The sequence below is a fragment of the Somniosus microcephalus genome, chromosome 3, assembly GCF_052327205.1.
Source record: "Somniosus microcephalus isolate GS21.2 chromosome 3, FLI_Smic_1.0, whole genome shotgun sequence".
Classification (NCBI taxonomy): Eukaryota; Metazoa; Chordata; class Chondrichthyes; order Squaliformes; family Somniosidae; genus Somniosus; species Somniosus microcephalus.
The window spans coordinates 356,119,288-356,135,226 of NC_140989.1; the positions used below are offsets into that span (position 1 = coordinate 356,119,288).

The 15,939-nt window shown below is 47.3% G+C and overlaps 1 protein-coding gene across 6 annotated transcripts in view; it reads right to left on the reverse strand.

Moving 5' to 3' along the window:
• The window catches only part of usp33 (ubiquitin specific peptidase 33), an 83,593-nt gene that overhangs the window by 23,949 nt on the left and 43,705 nt on the right, over positions 1-15,939 (reverse strand). For all 6 annotated transcript variants that reach the window (XR_015077741.1, XR_015077740.1, XM_085983460.1 and 3 more), the window contains exons 19-20: positions 14,423-14,549; positions 2,341-2,510 (exon numbers count right to left, since the gene is read on the reverse strand). Coding sequence is in view for 4 of the 6 variants with exons in the window: in XM_085983460.1 (XP_085839586.1) it covers positions 2,341-2,510; positions 14,423-14,549 (297 nt within the window). In the remaining 2 variants the exon portion in view is untranslated. The remainder of the gene's footprint in view (positions 1-2,340; positions 2,511-14,422; positions 14,550-15,939) is intronic.

The window sequence follows — 15,939 nt, forward strand, 5'->3', positions numbered from 1 at the left end:
AGTGTTCGTTGTCAGATACGGAGATGAAAACCTCCGTATCCTTCAACATTAGCGCTGGTCTATCCGGAAGTTTTGATAGATCGGCAGCAGCTCGGTCCCGTCGGTGCCGGATATCGCGAAGTTTCCTGTACTGGAAAAAGAGGTGAGGGAGGGGACCCGAATAGGACTGGAGCAAAGAATGTTCCATTTATCCCATGAAAAGACAGGCATAGCTAGGACCCACAGCAACACCTTTAATTTGGAGCAAGTGAGTGGAGTCAAAGGAGAAGCTGTTCAATGTGAGAACAAGTTCAGCCAGGCGGAGGGTGGTGGTGGATGGGGACTGGTTGGGCCTCTGTTCAAAGAAGAAGCCATTAGAGCCCTCAGGCCGTCTTGGTGGGGGGATGGAGGTGTAGAGGGATTGGACATTACGGTGACAAGGAGACGGTTAGCACCAGAAAACTGGAAACGGTTATTGGCAGAGGGCGTCGGAAGAGTCGAGGATGTAGGTTGGAAGAGACTAAACAAGGTGAAAAAAGAGTCGAGATAGGAAGAAATCCGTTCTGTGGGGCAAGAACAGGCTGAAACAATGGATCTACCAGGGCAGTTCTGTTTGTGGATCTTGGGAACGAGGTAGAAGCAGGCTGTTGGGGTAGGAGGACTATGAGGTTGGAGGCCGGAGGGAAGATCGCCAGAGGAGATGAGGTCAGTGGCAGTCTTGGAAACAATGGCTTGATCGTGGTCCGGGGGAAATAGGAGGTGTCAGAGAGTTGGCGTTCAGCCTCCGGAAGGTAGAGGTTGGTTCGTCAAACAGAGTCACCCTTGTCAGCAGGTTTAATGACGAGGTTAGGGCTGGATTGGAGAGAATGGAGTGCTGCAAGTTCAGAGGGCGGTAGGCTGGAGTGAGTGAGGGGAGCAGAGAAATTGAGATGGCCGATGTCAGGCCGGCAGTTCCCAATGAAAAGATCTAGAGAGGGTAAGAGGCCAGAGGGAGGGGTCGAGGTGGAATGAGAATTCTGAAGATGGGAGAAAGGGCCCACTGTGCAGGGGAAGGGGGAGAGAGACTCCTGGCCAAAGAAGTGGGTGCTGAGGCAAAGGAAGAAGAGCTCAGCGTTGCACTAAGCTCAACATTTATTGAGGTGGGGGCGTAAGGGGATAAAGCCGAGGACTGATCGTTCGGGGTCAGAGGGATAGTGAAAACACGGCAAGGCGTGAGATTGGAAGGAGGGATGGGGTCGGAGGAAAGTGAAAAGGAAGGTTCCGGAGGGGCGTTGGTATCCAAGAGTTGGTGAAGCTCATGATCCTTGACACCTGAAAAGAATAAAAAGATGTTTTTTGTTGAAGCGCCGGATGAGGTGAAGGATGAAATGGAACGGCAGACCAGGACAGCTTCGAGATAGAGCGAGTTGGTGCTGCTGAAGAGAAAGATTGAGAGGGTGGCACATGATGTAGATCTCAGGATGCTGCGAGAGCAGTGGTTTGAGGAACCTGAATAGCCTGCAGGTATCTGTAATCATGGGTAGATCTAAAACATGAAGGGTGGAATTCCAGTTGGAATCCACGTGGAATAAGTCGGAGCCGGAGACAGTTGCCGAGGAGAGATGTGGCTGTGAAAGCGAGTTTTGGTAAATACCTGACCAAACACGAGAAGGGAAACAGAAAGCAAAGAAGATGAACAAAGTAAGAGACAAACGGAAATCCCGCTGGAGAGAAGAGCAGAACTTCAAGGTGGGCATTCCTGGAAGAGAAATGGCAATCAATTAAACACAAATACAAAAGTAAAATACTGTGGATGCTGGAAATCCAAAATAAAAACAGAAAATGCTGGAAATACTCAGTAGGTCAGGCAGCATGTGTGGAGAGAGAAAGAGAGTTAACCTTTCAGGTCGATGACCGTTTGTCAGAACTGGAAAAGGTTAGAGATGCAACAGATTTTAAGTAAGTACAATAGCCTGTTTCTATTCTTTAACAGAAAATATGCAATGCTGTTAATAGCAAGAATTTATTTTGATGGTGTTTTTCTTCTCTCCTCCTGAAGATGTTGATTCTTTTGCTGGGTAAAGTTCCACAGGCAGTGGCCACCCTCTGGTACCTTGCACAGCCAAGCCTAATGTCATCCGACATTCACATTTCAATTCAAAAAGCTCACTGCATAGGGCTCAGGAACAGAAACCCTGGTGGATATTCCCTCCTCTTAGCCCAGGAATGCAGAAGTAAATTTTAACGGAAGTTCCGACTGCCACTCAGCTGAGATCCGTTAACACCGCACAAAACGGGGATCGAAATCAGGACCCGTTAGTAACTCATGCGTCAGGGGTTAACAGTTGGGATGTCTACAATATATCTCAAGTACCGCCTTACCTCCATGAACACAAAGGAACTCATTGTTGCTAATAGGGCCTGGCTCAGCAAAAGTCTTGAATTTGTTCAGCCACTGGCGTGATATGTAGAACTGAAGCAGACTAGGTTCCATCATGTTCAATAGATGATTCACCCTCTGCCTTTCCTTCAGCATCTCCTCGCTGCTTTTTCTGCCAAATAAAAATGACAAAGTGCAATAATAAAAATTCACAGTAGTTGGATTTCCTGTTGACCTCACCGCAGAATCCTTTCATCCTTTCCTGCAGCGTTATTACCAATATTGTTGGTCTTTGCACCAAAACACTTTTCAAAAAAACATCACAAGTCAATACACTGGAGTACTATTAATTTATCATCTCCAGTTGATCCATGAGAGACACACCATCAGGCATCACCTTTGTATCATGCACCTCTCCCCGGACACAACCCATATTTGGAATGCAAATCATAGAATCTTACAGCACAGGAGGCGGCCAACTGGCCCAATGTACCTGTGCCGGCTCTTTGAAAAAACTATCCAATTAGTCCCACTCCCCATCTCTTCCCCCAGAGCCGTGTAAATTTTTCCTTTTCAAGTATATATCCAATTTCCTTTTGAAAGTTACTATTGAATCTGCTTCCATCCCCCTTTCAGTGCTTTCCAGATCATCATCAGCGCACGATGTTAAAAACCTGTTCTCCGCCCTACACCTTCTCAAGTAATGGCACTGTACTCAAATCCTAGTGACATGGTGACTGGGCAAAATGGAAAAAACTGCAGGCTTGGATTAATAGATTTTCATCAGCACTTCACTTAAATGTAATTTCACCTAACGAGCAAAATATTCAACTTTATTATAAAGACTGCTTTTCTGAACAAAAGGAATCATTTATATTCAGAAGCAAAGAATAATCAATACTGTAGCTGTTAAACATTAAGGGTTGCATTACATAACACATGACAAATAACACTGCAAACCAGTACTTCAGTGCAGTATTGAGGGAGTGCTGCATTGTCGGAGGTTCTGCCTTACGGAAGAGACATTAAACAGAGGCCCTGTCTGCCCTCTTGGGTGGATGTAAAAGATCCTATAGCACAATTGAAAGATGAGCAGAAAAGTGCTCCCTTTGTCCTGACCAACATTTATTCCTCAACCAATATCATGAAAACAGATTATCTGGTCAATTATCTCATTACTGTTTGTGGCAGCTTGCTGTGCACAAATTGGCTGCTGCGTTTCCTACATTACAACAGTGACTACGATTCAAAAGTACTTAATTGGGACATCCTGATGAAAGGCGCTATATAAATGCAAGTTCTTTCTATCAAAGATATATTAAAGGGCATGTTGCAATTTTTATACAAGATGTTCTAATGGCGTTTAATTTTCTTAAAAAAATGACACCCCAATAGTAAAGAAAGGGTGTACGTATGTATGCATCACTTCACACACAATGAATTACTTTTGAAGTGCAATGACTGTTACATAGACAAATGCGGCAACCGTTTTTGCACACACGATCCCACAATCAACAATGGGATGGATGACCGGTTCATCTGTTTTGGTGGTTCTGGTTGATGGAGGAAAGTTGGCCTGGACACAGGGAGAACACACTGCTCTTCTTCGAATAGTGGGATCTTTGGACTTCAATTCAAACTGATCAGAATAAAAGCAATTCGATCAGTAAGTGCATCATATTTGAAAAGCTTCGTATTATCAGGAAACCAATTCATACCACAGTAGTAGAATTTCATATTAACTGTGTCGCAGCCAAGTTGCTTGATCTCCAGCTTCTAATTTCCAGTCACTACAAAAATGGCATCGACCCTGCTGGGGTATGATACCGTGGCCATGGTGTCATTTTTTTTGGCGAGATTAGAGAATGAGTGTCAAGAGATGGCTGCGACAGAAATGAAACATTTCTGTTGGATACCTATACCAACCTAAATCTTGAATTTTGTCATGATATAGTGACGCAGAGTCGATGGGCAAAATGGCCTCCTTCTGTGCTGTACTATTCTATGATTCTATATCGAAAAATGTTCTCTCATGTTGATACAATTGTTGAATCAGTGGTTGTCATCAGGTAAGTGCCCGGGGGATGAGAAATTCAATTCGAATACCAACATTGCGCATGATTCATTCAAATCTATTTTTGATTAGCAGCTTTTAAAAAAAAATTTAACTGCTGCTATTCACTTGCTCTTTTACGGTTTAATAAATTTGCTTGCCAATTAAAGCCCAAATCAAAGTCTAGTTATTTTAATGCTATTCTACTGTCTTCATGATGATGATGTGAGGGCACATGATAAAATCAGTAGCTGAAGGAAAAGGAAGGTGGCTCTCTATTTGTTCCCTGGACACACTTAGAGATATCTGGGCAAGTGAAGACATCTTCCTCGACACTGGGAGCTGGGACTTGCCTAGAAGAGTAGGTTCAAGTAGCCAAAAATATCCAGAGTAAAAAAAAAAGGATAAAGAACCCCCCCCAAAAAAGTAATGGCTTTTCCTTTAGTATTGTACTCAACTCTAAATTAGCTTTGTAGATGTTAAAACAGGAGTTTTTTTTAGGGATTTGACCGAGGAATACTAAATGCTGCACCATATAAGCTTTATAGGGTTTGGAGCTTTAAAGTGCACTAAAGTCATTTATCATTTTCATCATTCTTGTTGGCTGTAGCAAAAGGAAAGTAACTGCACTGCACCATTTATGCAACTACCTACAGTATATATACACACGCACTGTTGAACTGACTTCAAACTGTACATATTCTTTTGGAAGTTAGACATAAACAAATTACATTTGTGAAAATGATGTTAATTATGCACTGCCCCGAAAGGCATCCTGATTCACAGCAGCTGCATATGAATCGGATCCGTTTTTACTGCAGAGCTGTGTGGCAGATTCCAGTGGATTTGCATTGTAAAATTTGAGCTGTTGCTAGGTGAGACGACTTCACAATTACCTTCCTCCTGTAGCGCTACCAATTCACAATTGTAAATTGCATCAGCTGGACTATACGCAGAAAAATCATAACCTCTCGAGCTTCCAAAACGGTCTTGTATCAACGTGCCAAGTTTGAATGAGAAAAATCCAGTAAACTCATTTTAATGCAGTGTCTGGGAGCCCAGCATAATATGCATAACAAAGTCATCTCACTGCCAAAGCTCAACACAGCAAGAACCATTATAGTGATTTAATATATGCTGAAGCACAGTGACATTACAGAGGTATACAGGAATGCAAAAGATATAGAAAAGGCAAATCCAGAACCCTACTTAAATTAATCAGTGACACGAGGACAAGGGGACACAGATTCCAACTAGCGAAAGGCAAAGTTAGCGCTGAACAATGTTCCACCAATCGAGAGGACCCACGCAGGCCACTCACCAGCTGCTGCTGCAAGAGATACAGCCAATGCACGGCTGTGCAGCAAATTTAATGGGCCCATGCAGGAAAAAAAATTAAAGGGTGTATTGGCTCTGATAGCAGGAAATTCTTCATAAAGAGAGAGATAAATGCATTGAACTGACTAGAGTAGTGGAAGCAAAAACCCTGGAATGATTTAAGAACCAGCTGGTTTCTGTGATGGGCAGTAGGACTGTTCTGATTGGAAGCGCTCTGAAGGACCAAATATCCTTCTTCACCCATATCCATCATTCCTGCAAAGTGGTGGTGGTTAGATCTTACCTGTAGTAAATCTACCATCACTTAAGACTTGCATGCCAGACAGTCTGCAATAGATGTACTGCACTATAGTATTTTATCTATATTATTAAGCAACTTTGGGGTCAGAAAAATACAGTGCAGTAAGCAAAATTGTGGAACTGGCTTACATTAAGGGCACATACATTGTGTTCAGAGGCTAAATAGACTCGCATTTCACTTATATTTTGAGTTAGTTCATCTCAGCACCAGAGTGGCAGCCGAGCGTACTGCAATTAGCCTTAGTGCGCCCCTGGGCTGAGGGGAAATATCCACTAGGTCAGGGCACCTGATTGATGTCCAATGACCCTGCTGGAATAGGCATGCATGTAAATGTCAGTTAAGGACAGAATCAGACTTGGACATGATTATCCCCCCTCCCCGTCCCTGGTTAAGCATTCTTCCGATACTCAGTGCCTCGGTTCACAATCAGGCGAGGTACCGAACAGTGCTCACTGAAACATCGAGAGTCGACGGCTTCAGGAGAGGCAGAGGGGCAAATTGGCAAAAAGAAAAAATCTTGCATTTATATAGCACCTTTCGCGATCTCAGGATGTCCCAATGCACTTTATAACCAACAAAGTAGGAAATGCAGCAGCCAATTTGTGCATAGCAAGCTCCCACAAACACCATAGAAACATAGAAGCTAGGAGCAGGCCATTCGGCCCCTCGAGCCTGCTCCGCCATTTAATGAGATCATGGCTGATCATCCAAATTCAGTACCCTGTCCCTGCTTTCTCCCCATATCCCTTGATCCCTTTAGCCTTAAGAAATATATCTAACTCCTTCTTGAATATATTTAATGAACTGGCCTCAGCTGCCTTGTGTGGTAGAGAATTCCACAGGTTCACCACTCTCTGGGTGAAGAAATTCCTCATCTCTGTCCTAAATGGTTTTCCCCTTATCCTTAGACTGTGACCCCTGGTTCTGGATTCCCCTGCCATCGGGAACATCCTTCCTGCATCTAGTCTGTCTGGTCCTGTTAGAATTTTATAAGTTTCAATGAGATCCCCTCTCATTCTTCTAAACTCTAGCGAATACAAGCCCAATCGACCCAATCTCTCTTCATACGTCATTCCTGCCATCCCAGGTATCAGTCTAGTGAATCTTCGCTGCACTCCCTCCATGGCAAGAACATCCTTCCTCAGATAAGGCGACCAAAACTGCACACAATACTCAAGATGTGGTCTCACCAAGGCCCTGTACAACTGCAGCAAGACATCCTTGCTCCTGTACTCAAATCTTCTCGCTATGAAGGCTGAAGTAAGATATTAAAATTGAGCGTAACAGGGCACGTTTAGTAGAACGCAATTACGGCCACAATGTTTAAAGATGAAATGTACTAATTATTCGTATGTTTAATTGCAGAAATGACCATACCAGTTTAGAGAGATGAAACTTACAAAGAGACACTGACATAACCCTTTTCTGGAAAAATGAAACTTAGTAGTGGCCAGGAGAGGAATGACTCGTTTCCCAGAAATCACATGACCTGGATGACTCATTTCCAAGAAATCAGAGGGTCTACATGCCCCTTCAGTGAAAAGTGAAACTTATGCTATAGGTTATTTTGTATGAGTTAGACACACCTAGTTAGTGATTAATGTATAGACTTTTAAATCGATTGGATTTCTGAAGTAGGAGGTCTTGCAAAATGTGTATAACTGTGTGAATCTTAAGAGGTTCGGTGGAGTGGTAGCCTTGTTTGGGGACACAAGAGCAATATCTCCCCAGGCCTGAATAAACCGTTTTTGACTTCAATTACTGGGTCTGTCTTTCTTACAACAAGCCGGTGACGTCGACCTTGTATATCACTTGGTCCGCACTTTGGGGGCTTACATCAAAGGCCACCATACCATTTGCCTTCTTAACCGCCTGCTGCACCTGCATGCTTACCTTCAGCGACTGGTGCACAAGGACACCCAGGTCTCGTTGCACTTCCCCTTTTCCCAATCTATTGCCGTTCAGATAATAATCCGCCTTCCTGTTTGTGGTAAACCACTTTTATCGTTACACTATAGTTATCACTGTTGTATTGTTATCACCGTTATCACTGTTGTATCACGATACGAGGTCGCCTCTTGTCGCGCTGTTATACCTGGGCTGACCACCTCCGACTCCGCCCATGGCTCCACCTACCTGCCCAGGTATAAAGGTAGTCGACTGGCTGGTATTCCTCCTTGTTGGACCCGATCACCCACGAGGGTGGGCTCTGTTATTTAGTCAATAAAAACCTTTAGTTACGTTCCTAACTCGTCGCTTTTTATTGGACGAATTGATAGGTATATCAATTTTATTGACTAAATTTTAAAGATGTCTACTACTGACCAGCCAGGAGCCCTCCCAGAAGCACAGCCACAGCAGCTTTCAGACACCGGGCTACACCAGCCACACCAGCCGGCTTGGCTGCAAGCCCTCAAACCACCGTACCTGGATCTAAACCCACAGGCAGCAAACTCAGCCCTCAACTTCAAACACTGGCTGGACTGCTTCGAATCCTACCTGGAAGAATCCGGCGCCCCGCAGAGATCCAAACTAAGACTTCTGAACGCCCAAGCGAGCCCGAGAGTATACGCACTCATCCAGGATACGACTACATACGAGGCCGCTATCAACCTACTGAAACAGCAGTACCGCAGCCCGGTAAATTACATGTACACCAGGCACCTCCTAAGATCCCGCCCGCAACAGCCAGGAGAGTCTGTAGCTGAATTTTTACGGGCGCTAAGAGCACTCGGCAGGAACTGTGACTTTAAAGCGGTGACGGCTGTTGAAAATACGGAAGATAATATCCGCGATGCCTTTGTGAAAGGCCTACGGTCCGACTACTCACGGCAAAGACTGCTTGAAGCTAAAGACCTCGACCTGGACAAAGCTGAAGCCCTCGCTCTCTCCCTGGAGGTGGCCCATCAGGACCAGGAGGCGTTTTCCAGGTACTGCTCGCGACCCTGGGACTCGGGCCCGACCCCTACCGCAATACCCTTCGCAGCGCCGCCCCCGGGACCTACCTCAGCGTCGGCGTCCCGGACCCGACCGGGCCCGCCACCCCCGGTACCGGCTCCGACATCGGGCACCCGCGATCGGGCCGCCGGCTGCTTCTTTTGCGGCCAGGAGAAGCACCCGAGGTCGCGCTGCCCAGCCAGGAACTCTACCTGCTCAACCTGCAGGAAGAAAGGCCACTTCTCTAAGGCCTGCAGGAGCGGATCTTCAGAGGCCAGCAGTGCCTCATGCGAACTGTGGGGGCGGCCATCTTCTTTCACGGCAACTGAGGCCAGTATCCCCACACGTGAGTCATGGGGGCGGCCATCTTTGATCAAGGCAACCGACCCCAATAGTGCCTCATGTGAGTTATGGGGGCAGCCATCTTCTCCGCCATTTTGTCCTACCTCGTGGGAGACGCCATTTTACCCACCACGCCCGACTGCCACCGGGCCCCCGGACCCGACGACCGCCTCGCCCGCAGACGACAACGACTCGCTTACCTACACACTAGCCTCCGTCACTCTGGATCAAGCCCGCCCACACCACCTGTCCAAGTCGATGATGGACATCAAAGTAAACGGCCACGCCACGACCTGCCTGTTCGACAGCGGAAGCACGGAGAGCTTCATCCACCCAGACACGGTGAGCCACTACTCCCTCCCTGTCCTGCCAACGCGCAACCGAATCTCGATGGCATCGAGGTCCCACGCCACGGACATTAGCGGCTACTGTGCTGTGACCTTGTCGGTTAAGGGTACAGAGTATAAAAACTTTAAACTCCTCGTCCTCCCCCAGCTCTGCGCTGCCGTCCTACTAGGGCTGGACTTCCAATCCCACCTCCAAAGTGTAACCCTAGCATACGGTGGACCCCTCCCCCCACTCACAGTCGACAACCAGCGAAGGTTAAACCGCCCACCGCGTAACACCTGCAGCCTATCCACCCTCAAGGTGCCGCCACCTTCCCTGTTCGCTAACCTCACCCCCGACTGCAAACCCGTCGCTACCAAGAGCAGGCGGTACAGCGCTGGGGACAGAGCTTTCATTAGCTCTGAGGTGCAGCGTCTCCTGAAGGAGGGCATCATCGAGGGGAGCAACAGCCCCTGGCGTGCCCAGGTCGTGGTCGTTAAGACCGGCGATAAAAATCGCCTGGTCATCGACTACAGCCAGACCATAAACAGATACACCCAGCTGGACGCATACCCCCTTCCCCGCATATCTGACATGGTCAATCAGATTGCACAATACCGCGTATTCTCGACCATCGACCTTAAGTCGGCCTACCACCAACTCCCTATCCACCCCGAGGACCGCCAGTACACCGCCTTCGAGGCGAATGGGCGCCTATACCACTTCCTTAGGGTCCCCTTCGGTGTCACCAACGGGGTCTCGGTCTTCCAAAGGGAGATGGACCGGATGGTTGACCAGAACGGACTGCAGGCCACATTCCCCTACCTAGATAACGTCACCATCTGCGGCCGCGACCGGCAGGACCACGACGTGAATCTGGAGAAATTCCTCCGTACAGCCCAACGGCTGAACCTCACCTACAATAAGGAGAAATGTGTGTTTAACACCTCGCGCCTTGCCATCCTTGGCTGTGCAGTAGAGAACGGACTCATCGGCCCCGACCCCGAAAGAATGCGCCCCCTCATGGAGCTACCCCTCCCCCACTGCCCTAAGGCACTTAAGAGAACCCTGGGGCTCTTCGCCTACTATGCCCAATGGGTGCCCAATTATGCGGACAAAGCCAGACCCCTCATGAAGTCCACATCCTTCCCCCTTACGGAGGAAGCGTGCGCAGCCTTCTCCCTCATTAAGGGAGACATTGCCAAGGCCACTATGCACGCAGTGGATGAGTCCATCCCCTTCCAAGTCGAGAGCGATGCATCCGACTTCGCCCTAGCCGCCACCCTTAACCAGGAGGGGAGACCGGTGGCCTTCTTCTCAAGGACCCTACAGGGCCCTGAGATCCGACACTCGTCGGTCGAGAAGGAGGCCCAGGCGATTGTGGAGGCGGTACGACGCTGGAGGCACTACCTGGCAGGCAAACGATTTACCCTCCTTACCGACCAACGTTCGGTCGCTTTTATGTTTAATAACAAGCTGAGGGGCAAAATCAAGAATAACAAGATCTTGAGGTGGAGAATCGAGCTCTCCACCTACGATTATGATATCTTGTACCGGCCAGGTAAGCTGAACGAACCCCCCGATGCTCTGTCACGAATTACATGCGCCAGCGCGCAAAGTGATAGACTTCAGACCCTCCACAACGACCTCTGCCACCCCGGGGTCACCAGACTTTACCACTTCATTAAGGCCCGCAACCTGCCCTACTCCATCGAGGAGGTCAGGACCATAACCAGGAACTGCCAGACCTGTGCCGAGTGCAAACCGCACTTCTTTAGGCCGGACAGAGCAAGCCTGATCAAGGCCACCCGCCCCTTCGAGCGCCTGAGCATCGACTTTAAGGGGCCCCTCCCGTCCTCTGACCGTAATGTGTACTTCCTCAACATTGTTGATGAGTACTCCCGTTTCCCCTTTGCCTTCCCCTGCCCAGACATGACCAGTACCACGGTCATTAAATGCCTGAACGACCTCTTCGCCTTGTTCGGGTTCCCAAACTATATACATAGTGACCGGGGCTCCTCTTTCATGAGCGAGGAACTCCGTCAGTTCCTACTAGCGAGAGGTATTGCAGCAAGTAGGACCACCAGCTACAACCCCCGAGGGAACGGCCAGGTGGAAAGAGAGAACGCGACGGTATGGAAGGCCGTCCTCTTAGCCTTAAAGTCTAAGGGCCTCCCAACCTCCCGCTGGCAGGAAGTCCTCCCGACAGCGCTGCACTCCATCCGGTCACTACTTTGCACTGCCGTTAACGCCACCCCCCATGAACGAATGTTTGTTTTCCCCAGGAAGTCGACTACGGGAACCACTCTACCAACCTGGCTGACCTCTCCGGGGCCCGTCTTGCTGCGAAAGCACGTGAGGGCCCATAAAACAGACCCCCTGGTCGAGAGGGTGAACCTCCTGCACGCCAACCCCCAGTACGCCTACGTGGCTTACCCAGACGGGCGGGAGGACACTGTCTCCTTACGAGACCTCGCACCCTCAGGCACTCCGGAGACACCACCTTTACCCCCCCCACCACCCCCCCAATTCCAGCCCAGGTAGACGGCATGCCGGAACCCCACGAGCCTTCGCCGACCACGCAGACACCAGCACTAACACTGGATAATGCAGCACCGCCGCTGCGACGATCGGAGAGGCTTACGAGGCCTCCGGACAGACTGACATACCAGAACTGGTAGTACACTTCACCCCGCCGGACTCAAATCTAAACAAGGGGTGAATGTGGTAAACCACTTTTATCGTTACACTATAGTTATCACTGTTGTATTGTTATCACCGTTATCACTGTTGTATCACGATACGAGGTCGCCTCTTGTCGCGCTGTTATACCTGGGCTGACCACCTCCGACTCCGCCCATGGCTCCACCTACCTGCCCAGGTATAAAGGTAGTCGACTGGCTGGTATTCCTCCTTGTTGGACCCGATCACCCACGAGGGTGGGCTCTGTTATTTAGTCAATAAAAACCTTTAGTTACGTTCCTAACTCGTCGCTTTTTATTGGACGAATTGATAGGTATATCACTGTTTTTGCCACCAAAGTGGATAACCTCGCATTTATCCACATTATACTGCATTTGCCCAATCACCCAACCTATCCAAATCATACTGGAATTTCGCTGCATCCACCTCACAGCACACACATCCACCCAGCTTTGTGCCATCTGCAAACTTGGAGATATTACATCTACTTCCCTCGTCTAGATCATTAATATATATTGTGAATAACTGGGGTCCAAGGACCGATCCCTGCGGTACCCCACTAGTCACTGCCTGCCACTCGGAAAAAGACCCGTTTATTCCAACTCTTTGCTTCCTGTCTGCCAACCAGTTCTCTATCCAAGTCAGTACCTTACCCCCACTCCCATGTGCTTTAACTTTGCATGCTAATCTCTTATGCGGGACCTTATCGAAAGCCTTCTGAAAGTCCAAATACACCACATCCACTGGTTCTCCCTTATCTATTCTACCAGTTACATCCTCAAAAAATTCCAGTCAAGCATGATTTACCTTTTGTAAATCCATGTTAACTTTGTCCGATCCTGTCACTGTTTTCCAAGTGATCTGCTATTACATCTTTTATAATGGACTCTAGCATTTTCCCCACTACCGATGTCAGGCTTACCAGTCTATAATTCCCCGTTTTCTCTCTACCACCTTTTTTAAATAGTGGGGTTACATTAGCTACCCTCTAATCCATGGGAACTGCTCCAGAGTCTGTAGAATTTTGGAAGATGACCAGCAATGCATCTACTATTTCTAGGGCCACTTCCTTAAGTACCCTAGGTTGTGGATTATCAGGCCCTGGGGATTTATCGGCCTTCAATCCCATCAATTTCCCTAACACCATTTCCCTACGAATACTGATTTCATTCAGTTCCTCCCTCTCATTCGACCCTATGTTCCCCCGACATCTCTGGGAGGTTATTTGTGTCCTTTGTGAAGACAACCAAAGTATGTATTTAATTGGTCTGCCATTTCTTTGTTCCCCATTATAAATTCTCCTGATTCTGACTTCACCAATCTTTTTCTCTTCACATATCTATAGAAGCTTTTACAGTCGGTTTTTATGTTCCCTGAAAGCTTACTCTCATACTCTATTTTCCCCCTCTTAATTAATCCCTTTGTCCTCCTTTGCTGAATCCTAAACTGCTCCCAATCCTCAGGTTTGCTGCTTTTTCTGGCCAATTTATATGTCCTCTCCTTGGATCTTATGTTATCCCTAATTTCCCTTGTTAGCCACGGTTGAGTCACCTTTTTTGTTTTATTTATATGCCAAACAGGGATGAACAACCAATATGATAATAACCCCAATTAATCTGTTTTAGTGATGTTGGCCAGGACACCAGGGATAACTCTCCATCTCTTAAAATAGTACTGATTGAGAGGGCGGATGGGGTTTTGGTATAACATCTCATTCGAAAGATGGCACCTCCAGCAGCCTAGACTTTGTGCTCAGGTCTCTGGAGTGGGACTTGAACTCTTAACCTTCTGGCACAGAAGCGAAAGTGCTACTACTGAGCCACGGCTAACACCACAAAATCATGAGCAGGGCCACTGGGTTTCCTCATCCAAACTTGGTGTGTTTCTACAAGACTGCATTAGAGGTTTGAGGTTATGACTATGCTGCCTAAAATCCAGACAGTAAAATTTAAAATCATGAACTGGCAGAGCCACTGGTATGCAGGGCCTGAATAAGTCAAAATCTATTATGTGGGACAACAATTCCATGTGCTTTGCCATGGAAAACAACAAACCGCAGCCATCATCTAGAGAATGGAGTTACCTGTAGAAGAGTACATAAGCTTCCGCAGTCTGCACTGTCGATTCAGACACTTCCGTAACACTCTGGTCATCAAATTCATACCATCGATCATTCAGATCATTTAGGCAAAACGCTGTATAATGGCCACCTAGAGTTAGAAAAATACAGATATAAACTTCTGCAAAGGTATAGTGCCTTGAATGATGGGTAAACTGAAAGAACACATTGGCCCAGAAATTCGGGTCTCCACGGGTGAGTACGCACGGGGTACTCACCTGTAAGCCTGCATGCACGGGAAACCGGCACTTCCGTCCCCCTGAAATAAGGGGTTCAGAGTTCGAACGCGTGTGCAGGAGAGGCTGCGCGTGCGCATCGAACTTACGTTTTTTTTTGCAGGAGGGGAAGTCTCCAGAAGTTACACATAAAAAGCAGTCGCAAGGCCTGCTTTTTACAAGGTAAGTGGTGAATTAAAATTAAAACATTTTTTTCCACAGGTTTATTATTTTTAAACACTTTAAGGGTAAGTTTATTTTTAGCCCCGTTAGAAAATAAAATTACTTTTTTCAAAAATTTAAATTATTGTTTAAAATAGTTATTTCATGTAATTTATAGTTTATTTAAAAAAAAAATTAATTAAAGATTTAGTGATGTTTTGGGGCTTGTAGTATTTATAAGTTTGACAGCCCTTCCTGTCAAACTTATGAATGAAGCATTCCCTGCTCCGATTGGCTCCCCATGGCCCACGTGATCCCAGGGGACGCATCAAACTAACTGCGCCCCTGGGATACGCAAGCACTGCGCGCCGGCAGTTGGAGCAGGCCCAGGATCGGAATTCCACGCGGGCCCACAGCTCAACGGCCGGCGCGCTAGAGGTAAGTGCAGGTCAGGGGCTTGCACCCGCAGGAAGCCCCCGACCTGAATTTCTGGGCCTTTATAAATCAGGGTCACTGGCTTACAGTGACAGAAAAGCTCAATACTGTTATTACATGGGGATTTTTACTAGCATTTTGGGTGCCCAGAAAACCAGTGACCTTGCTGATAATATATAAAGGAGCTGCCATTCCCCCACAAATGGTATGAGGTGAGTAAAAGTGGGATTCTCCCTTCTGCGAAGTGCAAAGGAAGGAGTCTTTAGGCGAGCAGATTAGAGAGTCACAACCTACGTGACCACAAGGATTTTTACAAAGATCAACCCCCACCTTTCTGGCTTTAAACATATCCCTCAATACCTCTCCTTCCAGCATTTCAACTGTCTCCTGCACGCCGTTACACACTCTGCTTCAACAAACTTCTCCGGCAACTCATTCTGTAAGCGTTCCCCTCAGACTCCCCTTCTTGTTCCTAACTTTCTAATTGACAACATGGCAAAACCTTTAACGGCGTGGCCAAAGATGGAAAGGGTCATTAAAAAAAAGCAATTGGGAGTCTGGGCTTTATACAAAGGGCAGCTGAATATAAAAGCCGGGAAGTGATATTGAATTTGTACACTGCATTGATTAGGACACAATTCAAGTACTACATGTATTCTGGATACCTCA